At 37.2% G+C, this 27,428-nt stretch overlaps 1 protein-coding gene across 1 annotated transcript in view; it reads left to right on the top strand.

The window, feature by feature from the left end:
• The window catches only part of HMCN1 (hemicentin 1), a 521,171-nt gene that overhangs the window by 471,531 nt on the left and 22,212 nt on the right, over positions 1-27,428 (top strand). The window contains exons 100-104 of the mRNA XM_030873036.2: positions 620-754; positions 9,953-10,066; positions 16,556-16,681; positions 22,952-23,080; positions 24,990-25,340. Of these exons, the coding sequence (XP_030728896.2) occupies positions 620-754; positions 9,953-10,066; positions 16,556-16,681; positions 22,952-23,080; positions 24,990-25,340 (855 nt within the window). The remainder of the gene's footprint in view (positions 1-619; positions 755-9,952; positions 10,067-16,555; positions 16,682-22,951; positions 23,081-24,989; positions 25,341-27,428) is intronic.

The raw sequence follows: 27,428 nt of genomic DNA, 5'->3' as shown, positions 1-27,428 counted from the left end.
TACAGGGATAAAAGTAGGAAGGAAGAGGTTATAAAGAAATTTAGTAAATTGCACAATCATGGTATGTTAAAGAACACACTTTTCTATCAGATTCCAGGTATGCTTCAAAGTTAGAACTTGTATAAGAGCCTAGTTGTATAATAAACTAAAAATGATGAAAAGAAGAAAGGATTTCTCCCTCTATGCCCAAGGAGACCCCCTTCTAAATGCTAAAGAGAGAGAGAGCAGGGGCATAGGAGTAACTTTTATGGAATGTCCAGTATGGACTGGGCACCTCATAAACATTATTTAATTTTCAGAGCAATCCTGAGAGGTGGATATTATTATCCTCATTTTACAGATGAAAAAACTGAGATGTCAGAAAGGAGAAGTACCTTTTTTCAGCCACCTAATTTATAAGTGGTCTGTTGGATGGCTTGGTCTGTGAAGACATCACACTGTCCTGCTATGAGCTTGTCAGCTACTCAACCCACCTGAAATGACACACCCCCAAAATTCGCCATTTTTGCTCTTGTATATTTCAAGTGTCATTCATTGCTTTTCTTATCCCTGTTTCACAACAGGTTCTTTGGTTGGTTTTCTTCAGTTCCCCCTAGTTGAATGACTCACTTTGTTGCAGATATTGATGAGTGTGCTTTGAGTGGACACACTTGCCACGCTGGTCAGGATTGTGACAATACCATTGGATCCTATCACTGTGTGGTCCGCTGTGGAATTGGCTTTCGAAGAACCAGTGATGGGCTGAGTTGTCAAGGTATACAAATGGAGGCCCTTGCTTATCTTCATTGTATTACAGATTAAAACCCCTGCCTGTTGAATCACTTAGAGTAAACTCTCTTTAATAGATTGAGCTTCTTAGTAAAATGTTTAAATGTAATATGCCATGGCTATTTTAAGTATTTGTAAGAAAGTGGTTTTGAATAAAACTTGCCTGTAATATTTGAGAGAAGAGATCATACAGCATGATCTTAATAGAATCTATTTAATAAAACTCATTTCATAAGACTGAATATTTACTGCAGGACTTCTTTAATAGAACTTATTATTTTAGAGCAGTTTTAGATTCACAGCAAATTTGAGTAGAATGTAAAGAGATTTTCCATATTCTCCCTGCCCCAACTCATGCACAGCCTCCCCTGCTACCAACCTCCTGCACCAGACTGGTATTTTTTTTTTTTTTTAACCAAGGCTAAACCTACATTAACACATAATTACCACCCAAAGTCCATTGTTTACATTAGGATTCACTCCTGGTGTTGTATATTCTATGGGTTTAGACAAATGAATAATGTCATATATCCTCCATTATAGTATCATACGCAATAGTTTCCTTGCCCTAAAAATATTCTGTGTTCCACCTAGTCATCCTTTCCTCCCCCAACCTCCAGAAACCACTCATCTTTTTATATATATATATATTTTTATATATATATATATATATATATATATAAAAATTTATTTTTTGGCTGCGCCGGGCTTTCTCTAGTTGCAGCAAATGGAGGCTACTCTTTGTTGCAGTGCAGTGGCTTCTGTTTGTTTCAGAGCTTGGGCTCCAGGCATGCAGGCTTCAGTAGTTGTAGCGTGCAGGCTCAGTAGTTGTGGCACAAGGGCTTAGTTGCTTCACAGCATGTGGGATCTTCCCGGACCAGGGCTCACACCCATGTCCCCTGCACTGGCAGGTGGATTCTTAACAACTGCGCCACCAGGGAAGCCCGTCATCTTTTTATTGTCTCTCTAGCTTTACCTTTTCCAGAATGTCATGTAGTTGGAATGATGCAGTATGTAGCCTTTTCAGATTGGCGTCTTTCACTTAGTAATATATATTTAAGATTCTTCTATGTCTTTTCATGGCTTGATAGCTTATTTCTTTTTAGTGCTGAAAAATAATCCATTGTATGAATGTACCACAGTTTATATATCCATTCTACTGAAGGACATCTTGGCACTTACAAATTTTAGCAATTATGAATAAAGCTGCTATCTATCAGGATTTTCCAGAGGAAGAAACACTGGATACAAAATGAAATTCTTAATAGGAGAAAGAATGAATGAATTATGGTACATCTATACTATGAACCACTATGCTGCCATTAAAAAGAATGGAATGAAGCTCAACTGTTTGGCTTAGACAAATCGCCAACAACTGTTTGGCTTAGAATTTCCATGAGGCGTTGTTGAGTGAGAACACAAAGATATGAAAGAGTGTATGCAACTTGTGTAGAAAAGATTATGTGATTGGAAAACAAACAATAACCAAAGAAAAAGAAAATGGATTTATATATTTAGGAAGAGATATAGGTTTACATTAAAAAGATATGTTATTATTTATATTAGATTGTTAATGTAAGTTGGCTTTGGTGGACAAGGGGAGGACAAGGGAAGCCAAGTGAAAGAAGAAGAAAAAACTGCACTAAGAAAATCTTTTAAAAGTATATCATCACAGATCAGGGAGGAGACAAGATGGCAGAGTGGAAGGACTTGAGCTCACCTCCTCTCATGAAAACACCAAAATCATGACTACCTGCTGAAGAAACATCGACAAAAATGACCTACCAAAAGAACCTACCAAAAAAGATATTCTACATCCAAAGACAAAGAAGAAGCCACAACAGGATGATAGAAGGGGTGCTTCCATGATATAATCAAACCCCATACCCACTGAGTGGGTGACTCACAAACTGGAAAATAATTATATCACAGAGGTTCTCCCACAGGAGTGATAGTTCTGAGCTCCCCATCAGGCTCCCCAGCCTGGGGGTCTGGCATTGGGAGGAGTAGCCCCCAGAACATTTGGCTTTGAACACCTTTGGGGCTTGAGTGCAGGAGCTCCACAGGACTGAGGGAAACAGATTCCACTCTTGAAGGGTGCACATAAGGTTTCACATGCACTGGGACCCAGGGCAAAGCAGTGACTACATAGGACCCTGAGCCAGACCTACCTGCAGGTCTTGGAGGATCTCCCAGGGAGGTGGGGGTCAGCTGTGGCTCACTGTGGGGGCAAGGACACTGGAGGCAAAGACCCCAGGGAATATTCATCAATGTGAGTTCTCCCAGAGGACTTGGCAGCAAGAACTGGCCCCACCTAACAGCCTGTAGGCTCCAGTGCTGGGACACCTCAGGCCAAACAACCAGCAAGACAGGAACACAGCCCCACCCATCAGCAGACAGACAGGCTGCCTAAAGTCATCCTGAATCCACAGCCACCTTTAAACACACCCCTTAACATGGCCCTGCCCAGAGGGACAAGACCCAGCTCCACCACCAGTGGGCAGGCACCAGTCCCTCCCATTAGGAAGCCTGCACAAGCCTCTGGACCAACCTCACCCACCAGAAGCAAGAAGAACTACAGTACTGAAGCCTGAGAAAAGGAGACCACAAACTCAGAAAGTTAGACAAAATGAGGTGGAACAGAAATATATTCCAGACACAGGAGCAAGATAAAACCCCAGAAGAACAACTAAGTGAAGTGGAGATAGGCAATCTGCCTGAAAAGACTTCAGAGTAATGAGAGTAAAGATTATCCAAGATCTCAGAAAAACAATGGAGGCACAGACTGAGATACAAGAAATGTTTAGCCAAGAGCTAGAAGATTTAAAGTCAAACAGAGTTGAACAATACAATAACTGAAATGAAAAATACACTGGAAGGAATCAATAGCAGAATAAATGAGGCAGAAGAACGAATAAGTGAGCTGGAAGAGAGATGAGTGGAAATCACTGCTGCAGAACATAATAAAGAAAAAAGAATGAAAAGAAATGAGGACAGTTTAAGAGACCTCTGGGACAACACTAAACACACCAACAGTCGCATTAAAGGGGTCCCAGAAGGAGAAGAGAGAGAAAGGGCCTGGGAAAATATTTGAAGAAATAATAGCCAAAAACTTCACTAACATGGGAAAGGAAACACTCAGTCAAGTCCAGGAAGCACAGAGTCCCATACAAGATAAACCCAAGGAGGAACACACCAAGACACATATTAATCAACTTGACAAAAATTAAACACAAAGAGAAAATACTAAAAGCAACAAATAGCATACAAGGGAATCCCCATACAGTTATCAGCTGATGTTTTAGCAGAAACTCTGCAAGCCAGAAGGGAGTGGCACGATATATTTAAAGTGATGAAAGGGAAGAACCTACAGCCAAGAATACTCTACCCAGCAAGGCTCTTGTTCAGATTCAATGGAGAAATCAGAAGCTTTACAGACAAGCAAAAGTTAAGAGAATTTAGCACCACCAAACCAGCTTTACAACAAATGCTAAAGGAACTTCTTTAGACAGAAAAGAAAAGGCCACAACTAGAAACAAAAGAATTATGAATGGGAAAGCTCACCAGTAAAGGCAAACATTCTGTAAAGGTAGCAAATCATCTACACACAAATATGACATCAAAACCAGCAATCGTGAGGAGAGTACAAATGCAGTACATTAGAAATGCATTTGAAATTCAGAGACCAGCAACTTAAAATAATCTTATATAGATAGATAGATAGATTGCTATATCAAAACCTCATGGTAACCACAAACCAAAAATCTACAATAGATACACATACAAAAAAGAAAAAGCAATCCAAACACAACTCTAAGATAGTCATCAAATCACAACAGAAGAGAACAAAAGAGAAATGAAGGGAAATGATGTACAAAAACAAATCCAAGACAATTAACAAAATGGCAATAAGAACTTTAATATCGATAATTACCTTAAATGTAAATGTATTAAATGCTCTAACCAAAACACACAGATTGGCTTAATGGATACAAAAGCAAGACCCGTACATATGCTGTCTACAAGAAACCCACTTCAGACTAAGGGACATGTACAGACTGAAAGTGAGAGGTTGGAAAAAGGTATTCCAGGCAAACACAAATCAAAAGAAAACTAGAGCAGCAAAACTCATATCAGACAAAATAGACTTTAAAGACTGTTATAAAAGACAGAGAAGGACACTACATAATGATGAAGGGATCAATACAAGAAGAAGATATAACAATTGTAACATATATGCACCCAACATAGGAGCACCTCGATATGTAAGACAGATGCTAACAGCTATAAAAGGAGAAATCAACAGTAGCACAATAGTAGTGGGGGACTCTAACACCCCCCTTACCTCAATGGACAGATCACTCAGATAGAAAATCAATAAGGAAACACAGCCCTTAAATGACACATTAGACAAGATGGACTTAATATTTAAGCACTCCATGCAAAAGCAGCAGAATACACATTCTTTTCAAGTTCACATGGAACATACTCCACAATAGATCACATGCTGTGCCAGAAAGCAAACCTCAGTAAATTTAAGAAAACTGAAATTAAGCATCTTTAACAACCACAATGCTATGAGATTAGACATCAACTACAAGAAAAAAAACTGCAAAAAACAAGAAAAAAAACAGAAACACCTGGAGGCTAGATAATACGTTACTAAACAACCAATGGATCACTGAAGAAATCAAAGAGGAAATCAAAAAATACCTAGAGACAAATGAAAACAGAAACACAACAATCCAGCAACTTTGGGATGCAGCAAAAGCAGTTTACGAGGGAAGTTTATAGCAATACAATGTTACCTCAAGAGACAAAAATCTCAAAAAAACAACCTAACTTTACACCTAAAGCACCTAGAAAAAGAAGAACAAACAAAAGCCAAAGTTAGTAAAAGAAAAGAAATCATAAAGATCAGAGCAGAAATACATGAAATAGAGATGAAGAAAACAATAGAAAAGATCAAAGAAACTAAAAGCTGGTTCTTTGAAAAGATGAACAAAATTGATAAAACTTTAGACAGACTCATCAAGAAAAAAAAGGGAAAGGGCCCAAATCAATAAAATTAGAAATGAAAAAGGAGAAGTTACAATGGGCACCACAGAAATACAAAGGATCCTGAGACTACTACAAGCAACTAGATGCCAATAAAATGGACAACCTAGAAGAAACAGACGAATTCGTAGGAAGGTACCATCTCCCAAGACTGAATCAGGAAGAAATAGGAAATATGAACAGACCAATCACAAGTACTGAAGTTGAAACTGCGATTTAAAAACTTCCAACAAACAGAAGTCCAGAACCAGATGGCTTCAGAAGCAAATTCTATCAAACATTTAGAGAAGAGTTAACATGGATATGTGTTATCCAAACATATCCTTTGGAAACTGTTTCAAAAAATTGCAGAAGAAGGAACACTCCCAAACTCATTCTACAAGTCCAGCATCACCCTGATACCAAAACCAGATAAAGATACTACAAAAAAAGAAAATTACAGGCCAATATCACTGATGTACATAGACACAAAAATCCTCAACAAAACACTAGCAGACTGAATTCAACAATACATTAAAAGGATCATACACCATGATCAATTGGGATTTATCCTAGGGATACAAGGATTTTTCAGTATGCACAAATCAATCAGTATGATACACCACAGTAACAAACTGAAGAATAAAAGCCACATGATTATCTCCATAGATGCAGAAAAACTTTTGACAAAATTCAACACCCCTTTATGATAAAAATGCTCCATCCAGAAAGGGGGCATAGAGAGAACCTACCTCAACATAGAAAGGCCATATATGACAAACCCACAGCTAACATTGTACTCAGTGGTGAAACCGAAAGCATTCCTCTAAGGTCAGGAACAAGACAAGGATGTCCACTCTCACCACTTTTATCCAATATACTTTTAGAAGTCCTAGCCATGGCAATCAGAGAATAAAAAGAAGTAAAAGGAATCCAAATTGGAAATCCAAAGAGTAAAAAAATCCAAAAAGTAAAACTGTTACTGTTTGCAGGTAAAGTGATACTATACATAGAAAATCCTAAAGATTTTGCTACCGGAAAACTACTAGAGCTCAATGAATTTGGTAAAGTTGCAGGATACAAAATTAATACACAGAAATCTGTTGCATTTCTATACACTAACAATGAAAGATCAGAAAGAGAAATTAAGGAAACAGTCTCATTTACCATCGCATCAAAAAGAATTAAATACCTATGAATAAGCATACCGAAGGAGGCAAAAGACCTGTACTCTGAAAACTAAAATGCTGATAAAAGAAATTGAAGATGGCACAAACAGATGGAAAGATATACTGTGGTCTTGGATTGGAAGAATCAATACTGTCAAAATGACTATACTACTCAGAGCTATCTACAGACTCAGTGCAATCCCTATCAAATTACCAATGGCATTTTTCCCAGAAGTAGAGCAAAAAATATTTTTAATTTGTATGGAAACACAAAAGTCCCTGAATAGCCAAAGCAATCCTGAGAAAGAAAAACAGAGCTGGAGGAATCAGGCTCCCTAACTTCAAACTATACTACAAAGCTACCGTAATCAAAACAGTATAGTACTGGCACAAAAACAGAAATATGGGTCAGTGGAACAGGATAGAAAGCCCAGAAATAAACCCACACAACCTATGGTCAATTAATCTATGACAAAGGAGGCAAGACTATGCAATGGAAAAAAGACAGTCTCTTCAATAAGTGGAGCTGGGAAAACTGGACAGTTACATGTAAAAGAATGAAATTAAAACATTCTCTAACACCATACACAAAAATGAACTCAAAATGAATTCAAGACCTAAATGTACGACCAGATACTATAAAACTCTTAAGAGGAAAACATAGGAAGAACACTCTTTGACATAGATCACAGCAACATCTTTTTGGATCCACCTCCTAGAGTAATGAAAATAAAAGCAAAAATAAACAAATAAGACCTAATTAAACTTAAAAGTTTTGCACAGCAAAGTAAATCATAAACAAAATGAAAATAAAAGCAATAATAAACAAATAAGACCTAATTAAACTTAAAAGTTTTGCACAGCAAAGGAAATCATAAACAAAATGAAAACACAACCCACAGAATGGGAGAAAATATTTACAAAGTGACCAACAAGGGATAAACCTCAAAATATACAAACAGCTCATGCAGCTCAATATGAAAAAACTAACAACCTAATCAAAAAATGGGCAGAAGATCTAAATATACATTTCTCTAATGAAGACATAAAGATGGCCAAAAAGCACATGAAAAGATGCTAAATATCACTAATTATTAGAGTAATGCAAACCAAAACTCCAATGAGGTATCACCTCACACCAGTCAGAATGGCCATCATTAAAAAGTCTGCAAATAATAAATGCTAGAGAGGATGTGGAGAAAAGGGAACCCTCCTATACTGTTGGTAGGAATGTAAACTGGTACAACCACTATGGAAAACTGTATGGAGAAACCATACATATATCCAGAGAAAACCATACTTCGAAAAGATGCATGCACCCCAGTGTTCATTGCAGCACTATTTACAATAGCCAAGATATGGAATGGCTAAATGTCCATTGACAGAGGAATGGGTAAAGAAGATGTGGCACGTATATACAATGGAATATTACTCAGCCATAAAAAAGAATGCAATAATGCCATTTGCAGCAACATGGATGGACCTAGAGATTATCATACTAAGTGAAGTAAGTCAGAAAGAGAAAGATAAATAGTATATGGTATCACTTATAACGTGGAATCTAAAAAGATGATACAAATGAACTTATTTGCAGAACAAACAGACTCACAGACTTCGAAAACAAACTTATGGTTACCAAAGGGGAGAGGTGGTGGGGGGAGGGATATATTAGGAGTTTGGGATTAACATATACACACTAATATATATAAAATAGGTAATTGTAAAAGACCTACTGTATAGCACACAGAACTCTACTCAATAATCTGTAATAACCTATATGGGAAAAGAATCTGAAAAAGAATGGATATATGTATATGTGCAACTGAACCACTTGGCTGTACAACTGAAACTAACACAACATTGTAAATCAACTGTAGCCCAATATAAAATAAAAATTAAACTTAAAAAACATGTTATCACATTTGTGCATTTATGTGACATGTACAGATTTTGAAAGATTAAATTAGAAAATCTGAAATAGAAAACAAGAACAAAATAAGACATTGGAAATCTCGAACTTGGGAATGTAAGATTAGAACATGAAGAGCCTAAAATATGGTGAGATTGTTCTTTTGAGGGTTTGTAATAGAACAATAGAAAAGTGGCAGGAGCTTGAGGTTAGTAGAGACCTGAGAGAGGAATTTTGTTGGGATAGGAAAGATTTGATTATGTCTACAGGGTTGTGGGAAAGACGACAGTAAGGAGAAGGGCATTAAAAATACAGAAGAGGAGGGCATGATCAGTGGACCACAGTCATCGTGATGAGGAAGGAGGAGATGGGCTGCAGAGATCAAAAACTCAAATAGAGGAACTCTTCTTAAATGGAAGGAGTGGTCTCCCTTTTTCTGGAATGAAAGGAAGGAAAGGGGAGAAGTTACAAAATACAGGCAGGTGCACACAAGTTTGGGGAATTCATGCCTGCAGGGTTTTTTTTCCATTGCACTATGACCCAGATGGTGTTCAGGAAGCTTAATTTGGCAGTGACTACAAATGAGGAGAAAAGCTAAAGTTGCTGCAGTCATTTGAGTGCAAGGTAATAAACACCTGCATCAGACTAATAGCAGCAAAAATTGGGAAGAAGGGTCAAATTGCAAAAGTTGTTGCTGAAGACTTAACTTTATTATTATTATTTATTTCTACCTTCAGTACTCCAGTCTGTCCACAACATTCCAGGGCTAAAAGTTCCTAGAAACTGGAATGGGAGCCATATGGTAAATAAAATAGTTAAAATAGAGAAGTTTTGCATCAACATAGTTCTGAATCACTAGCAACCTTGTACCTTGGAGTAGTGTTGAAGAGAATAACCCTCTCCAGCAGTTAATTCTATCAATTATCTAGCAGATCCTTTGAGAGCACTTCAATTGGATTCTTTTTAGGGAAGATCTTAAACATCATGATCACTAAAATATTTAACATTTGGGATAAATTAAGCCAAGTTTTCTAACAGCATGTAAAGCAAATTTTGTTTTCTTTAACAGATATTAATGAATGTCAAGAATCCAACCCCTGTCACCACCACTGTTTCAATGCCATAGGAAGTTTTCACTGTGGATGTGAACCTGGGTATCAACTCAAAGGCAGAAAATGTGTGGGTAAGAAGAGGGCTATGAATTCAAAGCAGTAACATCTTTGTAACTTCTTTTTTTTAAATTTTATTTATTTGTTTATACAGCAGGTTCTTATTAGTCATCAGTTTTATACACATCAGTGTATACATGTCAATCCCAATCACCCAATTCAGCAAACCACCATCCCCACCCCACCCCACCGCTTTCCCCCCTTGGTGTCCATACATTTGTTCTCTACATCTGTGTCTCTATTTCTGCCCTGAAAACCGGTTCATCTGTACCATTTTTCTAGGTTCCACATATACACGTTAATACATGATTTTTTTTTTCTCTTTCTGACTTACTTCACTCTGTATGACAGTCTCTAGATCCATCCACGTCTCAACAAATGACTCAGTTTCGTTCCTTTTTATGGCTAATATTCCACTGTATATATGTACCACATCTTCTTTATCCATTCAACTGTCGATGGGCATTTAGGTTGCTTCCATGACCTGGCTATTGTAAATAGTGCTGCAGTGAACATTGGGCTGCATGTGCCTTTTTGAATTATGGTTTTCTCTGGGTATATGCCCAGTAGTGGGATTGCTGGATCATATGGTAATTCTATTTTTACTTTTTTAAGGAACCTCCATACTGTCCTCCATAGTGGCTATATCAATTTACAATCCCACCAACAGTGCAAGACAGTTCCCTTTTCTTCACACCCTCTCCAGTATTTGCTGTTTGTAGATATTCAGATGATGTCTATTCTAACAGGTGGGAGGTGATCTCTCATTGTAGTTTTGATTTGCATTTCTTTAATAATTAGTGATGTTGAGCAGCTTTTCATGTGCTTCTTGGCCATCTGTGTGTCTTCTTTGAAGAAATGTCTATTTAGGTCTTCTGCCCATTTTTGGATTGGGTTGTTTCTTTTTTCAATATTGAGCTGCATGAGCTGTTTATATATTTTGGAGATTAATCCTTTGTCCCTTGATTCATTTGCAAATATCTTCTCCCATTCTGAAGGTTCTCTTTTCATCTTATTTATGCTTTCCATTGCTGTGCAAAAGCTTTGAAGTTTCATTAGGTCCCATTTGTTTATTTTTGTTTTTATTTCCATTACTCTAGGAGGTGGATCAAAAAAGATCTTGCTGTGATTTATGTCAAAGAGTGTTCTTCCTATGTTTTCCTCTAAGACTTTGATAGTGTCCAGTCTTACATTTAGGTCTCTAATCCATTTTGAGTTTATTTTTGTGTATGGTGTTAGGGAGTGTTCTAATTTCATTCTTCTACATGTAGCTGTCCAGTTTTCCCAGCACCACTTATTGAAGACACTGTCTTTTCTCCATTGTATATCCTTGCATCCTTTGTCATAGATGAGTTGACCATAGGTGTGTGGATTTATATATCCTTGCATCCTTTGCATCCTTTGTCATAGATGAGTTGACCATAGGTGTGTGGATTTATCTCTGGGCTTTCTATCTTGTGTCATTGATCTATGTTTCTGGTTTTGTGCCAGTACCATATTGTCTTGATTACTGTAGCTTTATACTACAGTCTGAAGTCATGGAGTCTGATTCCTCAAGCTCTGTTTTTTTCCCTCAAGACTGCTTTGGCTATTCAGAGTCCTTTGTGTCTCCATACAAATTTTAAGAGTTTTTGTTCTAGTTCTGGAAAAAAATGCAATTGGTAATTTGATAGGGATTGCACTGAATCTCTAGATTGTTTGGGGTAGTACAGTCATTTTCACAATATTGATTCTTCCAATCCAAGAACATAGTATATCTCTCCATCTGTTGGTATCGTCTTTAATTTCTTTCATGAGTGTCTTATACTTTTCTGCATACAGGTATTTTGTCTCCCTGGGTACGTTTATTCCTAGGTATTTTATTCTTTCTGTTGCAGTGGTAAATGGGAGTGTTTCCTTAATTTCTCTTTCAGATTATTCATCATTAGTATATAGAAATGCAAAAGATTTTCTGTGTATTAATTTTGTATCCTGCAACTTTACCAAACTCATTGATTAGCTCTAGTAGTTTTCTGGGGGCATCTTTAGGATTCTCTATGTATAGTATCATGTCATCTGCAGACTGACAGTTTTACTTCTTCTTTTCCAATTTGTATTCCTTTTATTTCTTTTTCTTCTCTGATTGCCATGGCTAGGACTTCCAAAACTATGTTGAATAATAGTGGTGAGAGTGGACATCCTTGCCTTGTTCCTGATCTGAGGAAATGCTTTCACTTTTTCACCATTGAGAATGATGTTTGCTGTGGGTTTGTCGTATATGACCTTTATTATGTTGAGGTAGGTTCCCTCTCTGCCCACTCTCTGGAGAGTTTTTATCATAAATGGGTGTTGAATTTTGTCAAAAGATTTTTCTGCATCTATTGAGATGATCATATGGTTTTTATTCTTCAGTTTGTTAATATGGTGTATCACACTGATTGATTTGTGTATATTGAAGAATCCTAGCATCCCTGGGATAAATCCCTCTTGATCATGGTGTATGATCCTTTTAATGTGTTATTGCATTCTGTTTGCTAGTATTTTGCTGAGGATTTTTGCATCTATATTCATCAGTGATATTGGTCTGTAACTTTTTTTTTTTTGGAGTATCTTTGTCTGGTTTTGGTATCAGGGTGATGGTGGCCTCATAGAATGAGTTTGGGAGTCTTCCTTCCTCCGCAATTTTTGGAAGAGTTTGAGAAGGATGGGTGTTAGCTGTTCTCTAAATGTTTCATAGAATTGACCTGTGACGCCATCTGATCCTGGACTTTTGTTTGTTGGAAGATTTTTAATCACAGTTTCAATTTCATTACTTGTGATTGGTCTGTTCATATTTTCTTTTTCTTCCTGGTTCCGTCTCGGAAGGTTATACCTTTCTAAGAATTTGTCCGTTTCTTCCAGATTGTCCATTTTATTGGCATAGAGTTGCTTGTAGTAGTCCCTTAGGATGCTTTGTATTTCTACAGTGTCTGTTGTAACTTCTTCTTTTTCATTTCTAATTTTATTGATTTGAGTCCTCTCCCTCTGTCTTGATGAGTCTGGCTAATGGTTTATCAATTTTCTTTATCTTCTCAAACAACCAGCTTTTAGTTTTATTGATCTTTGCTATTGTTTTCTTTGTTTCTATTTCATTTATTTCTGCTCTGATAGTTATGATTTCTTTCCTTCTTCTGACTTTAGGTTTTGTTTGTTCTTCTTTCTCTAGTTCCTTTAGGTGTAAGTTTAGATTGTTTATTTGAGATTTTTCTTGTTTCTTGAGGTAGGATTGTATAGCTATAAACTTTCCTCTTAGAACTGCTTTTGCTGTATCCCATTGGTTTTGGATCATCGTGTTTTCATTGTCATTTGTCTCTAGGTATTTTTTCATTTCCTCTTTGATTTCTTCAGTTATCTCTTGTTTATTTAGTAACATATCGTTTAGCGTCCATTTGTTTGTGTTTTCTACGGGTTTTTTTGCCTGTAATTGATTTCTAATCTCATAGCATTGTGGTCAGAAAAGATGTTTGATATGATTTCAATTTTCTTAAGTTTACTGAAGCTTGATTTGTCAACCAAGATGTGATCTATCCTGGAGAATGTTCCATGCACTTTAGAAGAAAGTGTAATCTGCTGTTTTGGATGGAATGTCCTATAAATATCAATTAAATCTATCTGGTCTATTGTGTCATTTAAAGCTTCTGTTTCCTTATTTATTTTCATTTTAATGATCTGTCCATTGGTGTAAGTGAGGTGTTAAACTCCCCTACTATTACTTTGTTACTGTCAATTTCCTCTTTTATAGCTGATAGCAGTTGCATTATGTATTGAAGTGCTCCTATATTGGGTGCATATATAATTGTTATATCTTCTTCTTGGATTCATCCCTTGATCATTATGTAGTGTCCTTCCTTGTCTCTTGTAACATTCTTTATTTTTACAGTCTATTTTATCTGATATGAGTATTGCTACTCCAGCTTTCTTTTGATTTCCATTTGCATGGAGTATCTTTTTCCATCCCGTCACTTTCAGTCTGAATGTGTCCCTAGGTCTGAAGTGAGTCTTTTGTAGACAGCATATATAAGCGTCTTGTTTTTGTATCCATTCAGCAAGCCTGTGTCTTTTGGTTGGAGCATTTAATCCATTCACGTTGAACTTAATTATCAATATGTATGTTCCTATGACCCTTTTCTGAATTGTTTTGGGTTTGATTTTGTAGGCCCTTGTCTTCTCTTGTATTTCCCACCGAGAGAAGTTCCTTTAGCATTTGTTGTAGAGCTGGTTTGGTGGTGTTGAATAATTTAGCTTTTGTTTGTCTGTAAATCTTTTGATTTCACCATCGAATCTGAATGAGATCCTTGCCTGGTAGAGTTATCTTGGTTGTAGGTTCTTCCCTTTCATCACTTTAAGTATATCATTCCACTCCCTTCTGGCTTGTAGAGTTTCTGCTGAGAAATCAGCTGTTAACCTTATGGGAGTTCCCTTGTATGTTATTTGTCATTTTTCCCTTGCTGCTTTCAATAATTTTTCTTTGTCTTTAACTTTTGCCAATTTGATTATTATATGTCTCGGAGTGTTTCTCCTTGCATTTATCCTGTATGGGACTCTCTGTGCTTCCTGGACTTGGGTGGCTATTTCCTTTCCCATGTTAGGGAAGTTTTCGGCTATAATCTCTTCAAATATTTTCTCGGGTCCTTTCTCTCTCTCTTCTCCTTCTGGGACCCCTATAATGCAAATGTTGTTGTGTTTAATGTTGTTCCAGAGGTCTCTTAGGCTGTCTTGATTTCTTTTCATTCTTTTTTCTTTATTGTGTTCCGCAGCAGTGAATTCCACCATTCTGTCTTCCAGGTCACTTATCCGTTCTTCTGCCTCAGTTATTCTGCTATTGATTCCTTCTAGTATAGCTTTCATTTCAGTTATTGTATTGTTCATCTGTGTTTGTTTGTTCTTTAATTCTTCTAGATCTTTGTTAAACATTTCTTGCATCTTCTCAATCTTTGCCTCCATTCTTTTTCCAGGTCCTGGATCATCTTCACTATCATTATTCTGAATTCTTTTTCTGGAAGGTTGCCTATCTCCACTTCATTTAGTTGTTTTTCTGGGTTTTATCTTGTTCCTTCTTCTGGTACATAATCCTCTGCCTTTTCATCTTGTCTTTCTGTGAATGTGGTTTTTGTTCCACAGGGTGCAGGATTGTAGGTCTTCTTGCTTCTGCTGTCTGTCCTCTGGTGGATGAGGCTACTAAGAGGCTTATGCAAGTTTCCTGATGGGAGGGACTGGTGGTGGGTAGAGCTGACTGTTGCTCTGGTGGGCAGAGCTCAGTGAAACTTTAATCCACTTGACTGCTGATGGGTGGGGCTGAGTTCCCTCCCTGTTGGTTGTTTGGCCTGAGGCAACCCAACACTGGAGCCTACCTGGGCTCTTTGGTGGGGCTAATGGCAGCCTCTGGGAGGGCTCACGCCAACGAATACTTCCCAGAACTTCTGCTGCCAGGGTCCTTGTCCCCACGGTGAGCCACAGCCACCCCCCGCCTCTGCAGGATACCTCCCAAAACTAGCAGGTACTTCTGATTCATTCTCCCCTGTGGTCACTGCTCCTTCCCCTGGGTCCCGATGCACACACTATTTTGTGTGTGTCCTCCAAGAGTGGAGTCTCTTGTTTCCCCCAGCTCTGTCGAAGTCCTGCAATCAAATCCCAGTAGCCTTCAAAGTCTGATTCTCTAGGAATTCCTCCTCCCGTTGCCGGACCCCCAGGTTGGGAAGCCTGACGTGGGGCTCAGAACCTTCACTCCAGTGGGTGGACTTCTGTGGTATAAGTGTTCTCCAGTGTGTGACTTACCCACCCAGCAGTTATGGGATTTGATTTTACTGTGACTGCGCCCCTCCTGCCATCTCATTGTGGCTTCTCCTTTGTCTTTGGATGTGGGGCATCTTTTTTGGTGAGTTCCAGTGTCTTCCTGTCGATGATTATCCAGCAGCAAGTTGTGATTCTGCTGTTCTCACAAGAGGCAGTGAGAGCACGTCCTTCTCCACCATCTTGGTTCCACTCTCCCTTTGTAACTTCTTAATGGTGCCTTATCTAATCCATGTGCCATGTCCTGGGCTGGATTGTAATACCATGCATCATGTATGTGATTCATGCAAAAACAAAGCAAATGCTCTAAATTACAGATTTCATCTTCTAATTACATAACCATTTTTTTTAACATTTCCCCTATTTTGTTACCAATTTTTTTCACAAAATCATAATTTATATGTATATATATATATACTTATATATAATGTATAAGTATATAATTTTTCTTTTTCTAGGAGGAGGAAGTGGTTGGTATGGCTACCAGCTATGTTTAGTAATATTTTATTTTTTTATCATAACGTTTTAAAATAAAGTGCGTTACATAACTTGATTTAAACACTTTAACCTTACACCATGATTATATAATCATCTGTATTAGTTTATGATATCCTTAAAATCTGAAGGTATAATTTTTATGCAAAGGCGGAAGAAATCACTTTCTCAATCTGCATTACCTGTGTTCTTTCATCAAGATGTAAATGAGTGTAGACAGAATGTATGCAGACCAGATCAGCACTGCAAGAACACCCGCGGTGGCTATAAATGCATTGATCTTTGCCCAAACGGAATGACCAAGGCAGAAAACGGAACCTGCATTGGTGAGTGTCTGGCTGTCTCAGCTACTGTGATTCATTTACCATCAACAAGCCAAATAAGGCATTCATTCTTAAAATAAATGATTAGAATAAATATAATCTAACAAGGAAATATCTTTTTCTATAGGTTTTCTACTCCCAACCTCTAGTATTGTTGAGCCCTGGGGTCCCAGGGTCATGGCTATACCAGGAAATGAAAGCTCACCAGGGAGATTTAGCCCATTTTGAACTCCCATCAGTTACACAATTGGTTTATATAGTTTCATATCCACATACATTAATATTATGTCATATAATTTCTAATATGAAATTTAGCATATATATTAAGAATTTTGTTGGAAGGGTTAAGAAAAAAATTATGTTTGTAGAGATTTATTAAAAGTTCAAAATAGAAAAAACAGTGATCACATCCTCCCCACGACCTCCTCCAAAAGCCGGAACAATAGGTTCTTTGAAGACAGCCCAGGTCAGGGACATCTGTGTCTGAAAGCACTGGAAACCTTCACTGAATCACTCAGAGACTTTCTGGTCCAACATCTCACAGCATTGCTGTAACTTCAATGAACTATATAACAGTCTGAGCCATGTGGATTGAAGGCTCTTGGTGCTGCAGCCAGGAGTCAGTGCTGTGCCCCTGAGGTGGGAGAGCCAACTTCAGGACACTGGTCCACAAGAGACCTCCCAGCTCCACATACTATCAAACGGCGAAACTCGCCCAGAGATCTCCATCTCAACACCAGCACCCAGCTTCACTCAATGACCAGCAAGCTACAGTGCTGGACACCCTATGCCAAACAACTAGCAAACCAGGAAAACAACCCCACCCATTAGCAGAGAGGCTGCCTAAAACCATAATAAGTCCACAGACACCCCAAAACACACCACCAGACGTGGACCTGCCCACCAGAAAGTCAAGATCCAGCCTCATCCACCAGAACACAGGCACTAGTCCCCTCCACCAGGAAGCCTACACAACCCACTGAACCAACCTTAGCCACTGGGGACAGACACCAAAAACAACGGGAACTACAAACCTGCAGCCTGCAAAAAGGAGACCCCAAACACAGTAAGATAAGCAAAATGAGAAGACAGAAAAACACACAGCAGATGAAGGAGCAAGATAAAAACCCACCAGACCTAACAAATGAAGAGGAAATAGGCAGTCTACCTGAAAAAGAATTCAGAATAATGATAGTAAAGATGATCCAAAATCTTGCCAATAGAATAGACAAAATGCAAGAAACATTTAACAAGGACCTAGAAGAACTAAAGATGAAACAAACAATGATGAACAACACAATAAATGAAATGAAAAATACTCTAGAAGGGATCAATAGCAGAATAACTGAGGCAGAAGAACACATAAGTGACCTGGAAGACAAAATAGTGGAAATGACTACTGCAGAGCAGAATAAAGAAAAAGAATGAAAAGAACTGAGGACAGTCTCAGAGACCTCTGGGACAACATTAAATGCAACAACATTTGTATAGGGGTTCCAGAAGAAGAAGAGAAAAAAAAAGGGACTGAGAAAATATTTGAAGAGATTATAGTTGAAAACTTCCCTAATATGAGAAAGGAAATAGTTAATCAAGTCCAGGAAGCACAGAGAGTCCCATACAGGATAAATCCAAGGAGAAATACGGCAAGACACATATTAATCAAACTGTCAAAAATTAAATACAAAGAAAGCATATTAAAAGCAGCAAGGAAAAAACAACAACTAACACACAAGGGAATCCCCATAAGGTTAACAGCTGATCTCTCAGCAGAAACTCTGCAAGCCAGAAGGGAGTGGCAGGACATATTGAAAGTGATGAAGGAGAAAAACCTGCAACCAAGATTACTCTACCCAGCAAGGATCTCATTCAGATTTGATGGAGAGATAAAAACCTTTACAGACAAGCAAAAGCTGAGAGAGTTCAGCACCACCAAACCAGCTTTACAACAAATGGTAAAGGAACTTCTCTAGACAATAAACACAAGAGAAGGAAAAGACCTACAATAACGAACCCAAAACAATTTAGAAAATGGGAATAGGAACATACATATCAATAATAACCTTAAATGTAAATGGACTAAATGCTCCCACCAAAAGACACAGATGGGCTGAATGGATACCAAAACAAGACCCATATATATGCTGTCTACAAGAGACCCCACTTCAGACCTAGAGACACATACAGACTGAAAGTGAGGGGATGGAAAAAGATATTCCATTCAAATGGAAACCAAAAGAAAGCTGGAGTAGCAATTCTCATAACAGATATAATAGACTTTAAAATAAAGACTATTAGAACAAAGAAGGACACTACATAATGATGAAAGGATCGATCCAAGAAGAAGACATAACTATTGTAAACATTTATGCACCCAACATAGGAGCACATCAATACATAAGGCAAATACTAACAGCCATAAAAGGGGAAATTGACAGTAACACATTCAGAGTAGGGGACTTTAACACCCCACTTTCACCAATGGACAGATCATCCAAAATGAAAATAAATAAGGAAACACAAGCTTTAAATGATACATTAAACAAGATGGACTTAATTGATATTTATAGGACATTCCATCCAAAAACAACAGAATACACATTTTTCTCAAGTGCTCATGGAACATTCTCCAGGATAGATCATATCTTGGGTCACAAATCAAGCCTTGGTAAATTTAAGAAAATTGAAATTCTATCAAGTATCTTTTCCAACCACAACGCTATGAGACTAGATATCAATTACAGGAAAAGATCTGTAAAAAATACAAACACATGGAGCTAAACAATATACTACTTAATAACGAAGTGATCACTGAAGACATCAAAGAGGAAATAAAAAAAATACCTAGAAACAAATGACAATGGAGACACGACGACCCAAAACCTATATGATGCAGCAAAAGCAGTTCTAAGAGGGAAGTTTATAGCAATACAATCCTACCTTAAGAAACAGGAAACATCTCGAATAAACAACCTAACTTTGCACCTAAAGCAATCAGAGAAAGAAGAACAAAAGAAACCCAAAGTTAGCAGAAGGAAAGAAATCATAAAAATCAGATCAGAAATAAATGAAAAAGAAATGAAGGAAACGATAGCAAAGATCAATAAAACTAAAAGCTGGTTCTTTGAGAAGATAAACAAAATTGATAAACCATTAGCCAGACTCATCAAGAAAAAAAGGGAGAAGACTCAAATCAATAGAATTAGAAATGAAAAAGGAGAAGTAACAACTGACACTGCAGAAATACAGAAGATCAGAGGGATTACTACAAGCAACTCTATGCCAATAAAATGGACAACCTGGAAAAAATGGACAAATTCTTAGAAATGCACAACCTGCCAAGACTGAATCAGGAAGAAATAGAAAATATGAACAGACAAATCACAAGCACTGAAATTGAAACTGTGATTAAAAATCTTCCAACAAACAAAAGCCCAGAACCAGATGGCTTCACAGGCGAATTCTATCAAACATTTAGAGAAGAGCTAACACCTATCCTTCTGAAACTCTTCCAAAATATAGCAGAGGGAGGAACACTTCCAAATTCATTCTACGAGGCCACCATCACCTTGATACCAAAACCAGACAATGATGTCACAAAGAAAGAAAACTACAGGCCAATATCACTGATGAAGATAGATGAAAAAATCCTCAACAAAATACTAGCAAACAGAATCCAACAGCACATTAAAAGGGTCATACACCATGATCAAGTGGGGTTTATCCCAGGAATGCAAGGATTCTTCAATATACGCAAATAAATCACTGTGATAAATCATATTAACAAATAGAAGGAGAAAAACCATATGATCATCTCAATAGATGCAGAGAAAGCTTTCAACATAATTCAACACCCATTTATGATAATACTCTGCAGAAAGTAGGCATAGAGGGAACTTTCCTCAACATAATAAAGGCCATATATGACAAACCCACAGCCAACAGCATCCTCAATGGTGAAAAACTGAAAGCATTTCCATCAAGATCAGGAACAAGGCAAGGCTGCCCACTGTCACCACTCTTATTCAACATAGTTTTGGAAGTTTTAGCCACAGCAATCAGAGAAGAAAAGGAAATGAAAGGAATCCAAATTGGAAAAGAAGTAGTAAAGCTGTCACTGTTTGCAGATGACATGCTACTCTACATAGAGAATCCCAAAGATGCTACCAGAAAACTACTAGAGCTAATCAATGAATTTGGTAAAGTTGCAGATACAAAATTAATGCACAGAAATCTCTTGCATTCCTATACACTAATGATGAAAAATCTGAAAGTGAAATCAAGAAAACACTCCCATTTACCATTGCAACAAAAAGAATAAAATATCTAGGAATAAACCTACCTAAGGAGACAAAAGACCTGTATACAGAAAATTATAAGACACTGATGAAAGAAATTAAAGATGATACAAATAGATGGAGAGATATACCATGTTCTTGGATTGGAAGAATCAACATTGTGAAAATGACTCTACTACCCAAAGCAATCTACAGATTCAATGCAATCCCTATCAAACTACCACTGGCATTTTTCACAGAACTAGAACAAAAAATTTCACAATTTGTATGAAAACACAAAAGACCCCGAATAGCTAAAGCAATCTTGAGAATGAAAAACGGAGCTGGAGGAATCAGGCTCCCTGACTTCAGACTACACTACAAAGCTACAGTAATCAAGACAGTATGGTACTGGCACAAAAACAGAAAGATAGATCAATGGAACAGGATAGAAAGCCCAGAGATAAATCCACGCACATATGGTCACCTCTTCTTTGATAAAGGAGGCAGGAATGTACAGTGGAGAAAGGAGAGCCTCTTCAATAAGTGGTGCTGGGAAAACTGGACAGTACATCTAAAAGTATGAGATTAGATCACTCCCTAACACCATACACAAAAATAAGCTCAAAATGGATTAAAGACCTAAATGTAAGGCCAGAAACTATTAAACTCTTAGAGGAAAACATAGGCAGAACACTCTATGACATAAATCACAGCAAGATCCTTTTTGACCCACCTCCTAGAGAAATGGAAATAAAAACAAAAATAAACAAATGGGACCTAATGAAACTTCAGAGCTTTTGCACAGGAAAGGAATCCATAAACAAGACCAAAAGACAACCGTCAGAATAGGAGAAAATATTTGCAAATGAAGCAACTGACAAAGGATTAATTTGCAAAATTTACAAGCAGCTCATGCAGCTCAATAACAAAAAAACAAACAACCCAATCCAAAAATGGGCAGAAGACCTAAACAGACATTTCTCCAAAGAAGATATACCGGCTGCCAACAAACACATGAAAGAATGCTCAACATCATTTGTCATTAGAGAAATGCAAATCAAAACTATAATGAGATATCATCTCACACCAGTCAGAATGGCCATCATCAAAAAATCTAGAAACAATAAATGCTGGAGAGGGTGTGGAGAAAAGGGAACACTCCTGCACTGCTGGTGGGAATGTGAATTGGTACAGCCACTATGGAGAACAATATGGAGGTTCCTTAAAAAACTACAAATAGAACTACCATATGACCCAGCAATCCCTCTACTGGGCATATACCCTGAGAAAACCATAATTCAAAAAGAGTCATGTACCAAAATGTTCATTGCAGCTCTATTTAAAATAGCCCGGAGATGGAAACAACCTAAGTGCCCATCATCGGATTAATGGATAAAGAAGAGGTGGCACGTATATACCATGGAATATTACCCCGCCATAAAAAGAAACGAAATTGAGCTATTTGTAATGAGGTGGATAGATCTAGAGTCTGTCATAGAGTGAAGTCAGAAAGAGAAAGACCAATACCGTATGCTAACACATATATATGGAATTTAAGAAAAAAATGTCATGACGAACCTAGGGGTAAGACAGGAATAAAGACACAGACCTACTGGAGAACGGACTTGAGGATATGGGGAGGGGAAAGGGTGATCTGTGACAAAGCGAGAGAGAGGCATGGACATATATACCCTACCAAGCGTAAGGTAGATAGCTAGTGGGAAGCAGCCGCATAGCACAGGGATATCAGCTCAGTGCTTTGTGACCACCTGGAGGGGTGGGATAGGGAGGGTGGGAGGGAGGGAGACACAAGAGGGTAGAGATATGGGAACATATGTATATGTATAACTGATTCACTGTGCTATAAAGCAGAAACTAACACACCATTGTAGAGCAATTATACCCCAATAAAGATGTTAATAAATAAATAAATATAATGACTTTAGGTTTTGAAATAGGAAATGTTATTGCTTTTTATTGCCCTCCATGTCTCTAGATATTGATGAGTGTAGAGATGGGACCCATCAGTGCAGATATAACCAGATATGTGAGAATACGAGAGGCAGCTATCGTTGTGTATGTCCAAGAGGTTACCGGTCTCAAGGAATTGGAAGACCCTGTATGGGTAAGTTAACAGGAACTCTTATTGAGTAATAAAGGCTGGGTAACTATTTTACCAGCTTGGTTAGAACCACTCTATCCTCAAATACTTTCTTGCTACAATTAGATTTGCAAGTTGGTTTAAGTAGTCCATTACATAAGTTGAATTACTTCTTAGAGACTTCCTATTGAGCTCAATTTACACTGACTTTCAAGTGATAATAATAACTACTTACGGAGTGCTTACTATGCACTATACATATCAAAGTGAGGCTGTGGTATAATTACCACGACAACTTAATTATGAAGATTAGCTCATTGATTATCTCTCTATGCATGTGATGTAAATGTTTGCATAGATACATTTTATTTGAATATGAAGTATATCTGTATGTACTACGAAGGTTTAGTTATGAAGGATTAAAATGTGAACACACATTTTAAGTGAATTGGTAATTATTACTTTATCTACCATGTTTAGTGCATACTATTTGCCATTCCCTGTGCTAAGAATCTCGTTTAATTCTCCCAGTTACCTATTTGTTTCCATCTTAGTTATAGTTGAATGTAAAGTAAGGCAGGTAACGATAGTAGAAGATGTCTATAAGAAGGTAACCATATGCTTTTTTTTAATTAATACATTTACAATCAAGAAACTGACCTCTAAAATTATATTTCACCTCAGAATATTTATATGCAGAAAAAAATTGTGTGAGCTTTTAAATACTAGCTTTTGGTTTGCATGCTATTACATCAGTATTTTTAAAATTGGATGCCTTGGTTGTCTATTTAATTCTTTATAGCAAATTCTTCCATAAAGACTTAGTTCTGTCTTTATGTAGTCCCTAGCACAGTACTTTGCACATAGAAAATGTTTAATGTAGTATCATTATTATGAATGGTTTTAAAATAAGTACTTTTTAATAGTAGGAATATATATCATGCTAGTCTTCTATTTAGATATTGTAATTTGTATATAATTTAACATTTTGATCAGTCATTACAGTGACCTAGCAGAATGAAATGTGTTTATTTGTTCACTAGTTTGACTTGAAGCTGAATGTCAGAAATTGGGCTGGGGGATAAGTCAGTGAAGAAGGTAGGGCCATTGCCTTAAAGAGATTTAAAATGTTAATTTTAACTTTTGCCTACTAAAATAATTTTTAAAGCACAATTTACTACTTTTATTCTACTTATTCATATTGTTTTCTTTCATGCCACTGTGGTAATAAATTAAGGAATTTGGTTTTGATCTCTGGTCTTTATTCACTTTTTCAATTTACAAGAAGACTTAGGAGTACATACTCTGTGTTGACCTAGGAATAGAAAGAAAAATAACTTTAATTTTTGAACTTTGAGTTTATCTTAGGAAGAATGATTCTGTATCTTCATTTCCTTCTTTTTAATTTTTTTAAGAAAATGTGCTTGATATGATTATTCATTAATAATTATTGATGCAAAAGAAACAAAGGAAAATAAAACTGTAGGTGTACATTGTACATTCTTGCATCTGAAACTTGTAATTATATGAAAGATTAGAAGCACTAGTGATCAATATTGTAATTAAATGCGAACTAGAGATCTGACTGCATTCTTCACTCCACCAACAAAATTAAGATCTATATGTTAGCTTTGAACTCTAGTTTTTCTGGATTCAAGACCACATTTTCCATTATGACCCTATATGATTCTACTGTCCATGTAAAACAATCTTCAGGGACAGTCATAGAATCTTTCTATATATTCATAGCTGAATGATGAAAGCTTTTTCAACAGTTCACAACAGCTGAGAAATTACTGTATTCCCTGCTTTGGAGGGTAACATGATGTCTTCAGTTTGTTTCACAGACTGATTCTTTATTCCTGTGTTTTCTGTGTGTATATGTGTGTATGTTTTTTTTTTCTCTTTTTTATGTATCATGGCACACGAGCAGACATTAATGAATGTGAACAAGTGCCTAAGCCTTGTGCATATCAGTGCTCCAACACCCCCGGCAGCTTCAAGTGTATCTGTCCACCAGGACAACATTTATTAGGGGACGGGAAATCTTGCGCTGGATTGGAGAGGCTGCCAAATTATGGCACTCAGTACAATAGCTATAACCTTGCACGGTTCTCCCCCTTGAGAAACAACTATCAACCTCAACAGCATTACAGACAGTACTCACATCTCTACAGCTCCTACTCAGAGTATAGGAACAGCAGAACGTCTCTCTCCAGGACTAGAAGGACTATTAGAAAAACTTGCCCTGAAGGCTCTGAGGCGAGCCATGACACATGTATAGGTAAATGTCAGCCATATTCCATTTCCTTTCTGTGGGCTCACTTAACGGACCAGAGTCTAAGCATATATACAGCACCTGTGAGAGTTTGGGTGTTGTGAACTACATCTGATCTCAAATCTGGGATGACCCAAGTTTCAAGACATTTACTCTGGCACCTAAAACTATTACCAGTTTTATCAAATGATGTATTTACATGTGTACATTCTGATAATTTATTGTTTTGTTGGCAGTTTCTCTTTTTTGATCACCCCTGAAAGTGTTACTAAATTTAATGCTATATAGAAATAAAATTCAGTGGCATCCAGAATATGGTTCTTAAAAAAAGAATATGCATATTGCCACCATAATATTAATACTATCAGATTATGGCTTTATCTGATGGATGCCAAAGCAGTGGGTTAAAAGTGAAACTCTCAGCTACTGTGTCGACTGCTTGTTCTGTCTGCAACCAGCATTGCCCTGACTGTTGTTACACACTCCCCATGGAACCTCTCAGTTCAATTATTTTGTATATATGTAAGTCACTGAAAAGACAATGTAAGCCAGGACAAAACTAACTTGTTTCCATTGTTCTAACATATGTGCTTTCAGTATCTTTACCTAAACTCAAGTCTGTAATTTAATTTGTTTGCAAAAGTGAAGTGTAATTTCCAACTCAAGAATTGAGACCTTGTCTTCAGTTAAGTTGCAAACAATTCCATCTGTCATTCATTTAATTCAATTTTCTGTGAGTAGCCACAGTTTGCATGTCACTGAGCTATGCACCAAGGGGAATTAGCAAACACAAATTAGCCCCACAGTTTGTTAGAAGAAATGAGAAAGCAAAGAAAGGGAGGAGGGAGGCAAGAGGGGAGGGAAGAAGGAAATTCTGTTTAAATTTGAAGACCTATGCTAACCTCACGTTCTTGAATTTTTCTTAAGCATTCCACACGTTGCTTATTCTCTCCCAGATATGCTCTCTGTTAAACATTTTTTAGATATTTAAAAGAAATATCTTCTGACTTCAGTTTTTGTCATATCTTTTTCTACCCTTCTCCAAGCCCTGTTCCTGCATCGTTATCTTCTTAGACATGATTCCTTAGTCACTCTTAGGCGGACTCAGCTTCTCACATTATCTCCACTCAGCTGGACCTTCAAACCCTCTGGATCCTTACTCTTTAACCTTTAGTCTCTAGGCCCAGATGTTCCCAGAACTTTTCTGTCTGGCTGTCTTGAAGTACCTAAAGCGTAATATGATGCACATGGAATCTCCTCCCTGTGATCAGCTTCCTCGAACTGTGGACAGTGCTAGTTTCTTTTACTCCTTGAATTTGAAACATTCATGGGTTCATTAACAACTCTCAACATTTTGCCCCATATGGTCAAACACTACTTAATTACTAAACCTGTGGACTCCACTGTCCTTGGGAGTATGTCAAACATTGCTCTCAGCCTGCTCCAAACCATTCTTATTGGGTTTTTTCCATTGGTAATTTTGGTAATTTTTCATGCCTATTTTTACCTCTGTTAGTGAAACTTTTCACTATTTTATTGACAGAATTAACATCTGACATTTTGTCTTTCAATGTTTCTTCTAAATAATCATTCCCACTGAAGGGTTTTCATATCCTATTAACATTCCATTCTCTGCCTTCGTCTTAGACAACTCTTCTCTTCTACCTTCACTCCCCTGCTCCAAAAATCCTTGATTATGCTCTGATAAATGAGTGAAACGGTATTTCCCACACCATATACCATCTAGTTGACTTCTAGATCATCTGAAGGTCCAAGCCATTTGAAGAAAGAGTCCCTGATTAATAACCAGTTCTCCATTTCTTTATCACAATCTGTGCCCTGTAGTTTCATCACAGTAGAGTCTTATGAATGTTTTATGTGCCTTTGTGTTTATATTACACTAATATGTTTATATGAATTACCTTCCCAAAACCATCTACTATGTGAGGCACCTACTATTTCAGAGTGAGGACCAATCTTGGAGACTCTAAAGTAAATTTCTATAACTAGTCTATGGCTGGATATTTAAATTTTATTTGGGGGCAATAAATAGACTAAGACATTTAGAAATATTTCTTAAAATATGGTGAGTAT

The sequence above is a fragment of the Globicephala melas genome, chromosome 1 (genome assembly GCF_963455315.2).
Source record: "Globicephala melas chromosome 1, mGloMel1.2, whole genome shotgun sequence".
Taxonomy (NCBI): Eukaryota; Metazoa; Chordata; class Mammalia; order Artiodactyla; family Delphinidae; genus Globicephala; species Globicephala melas.
This window is presented reverse-complemented; position numbering and strand designations above follow the sequence as displayed.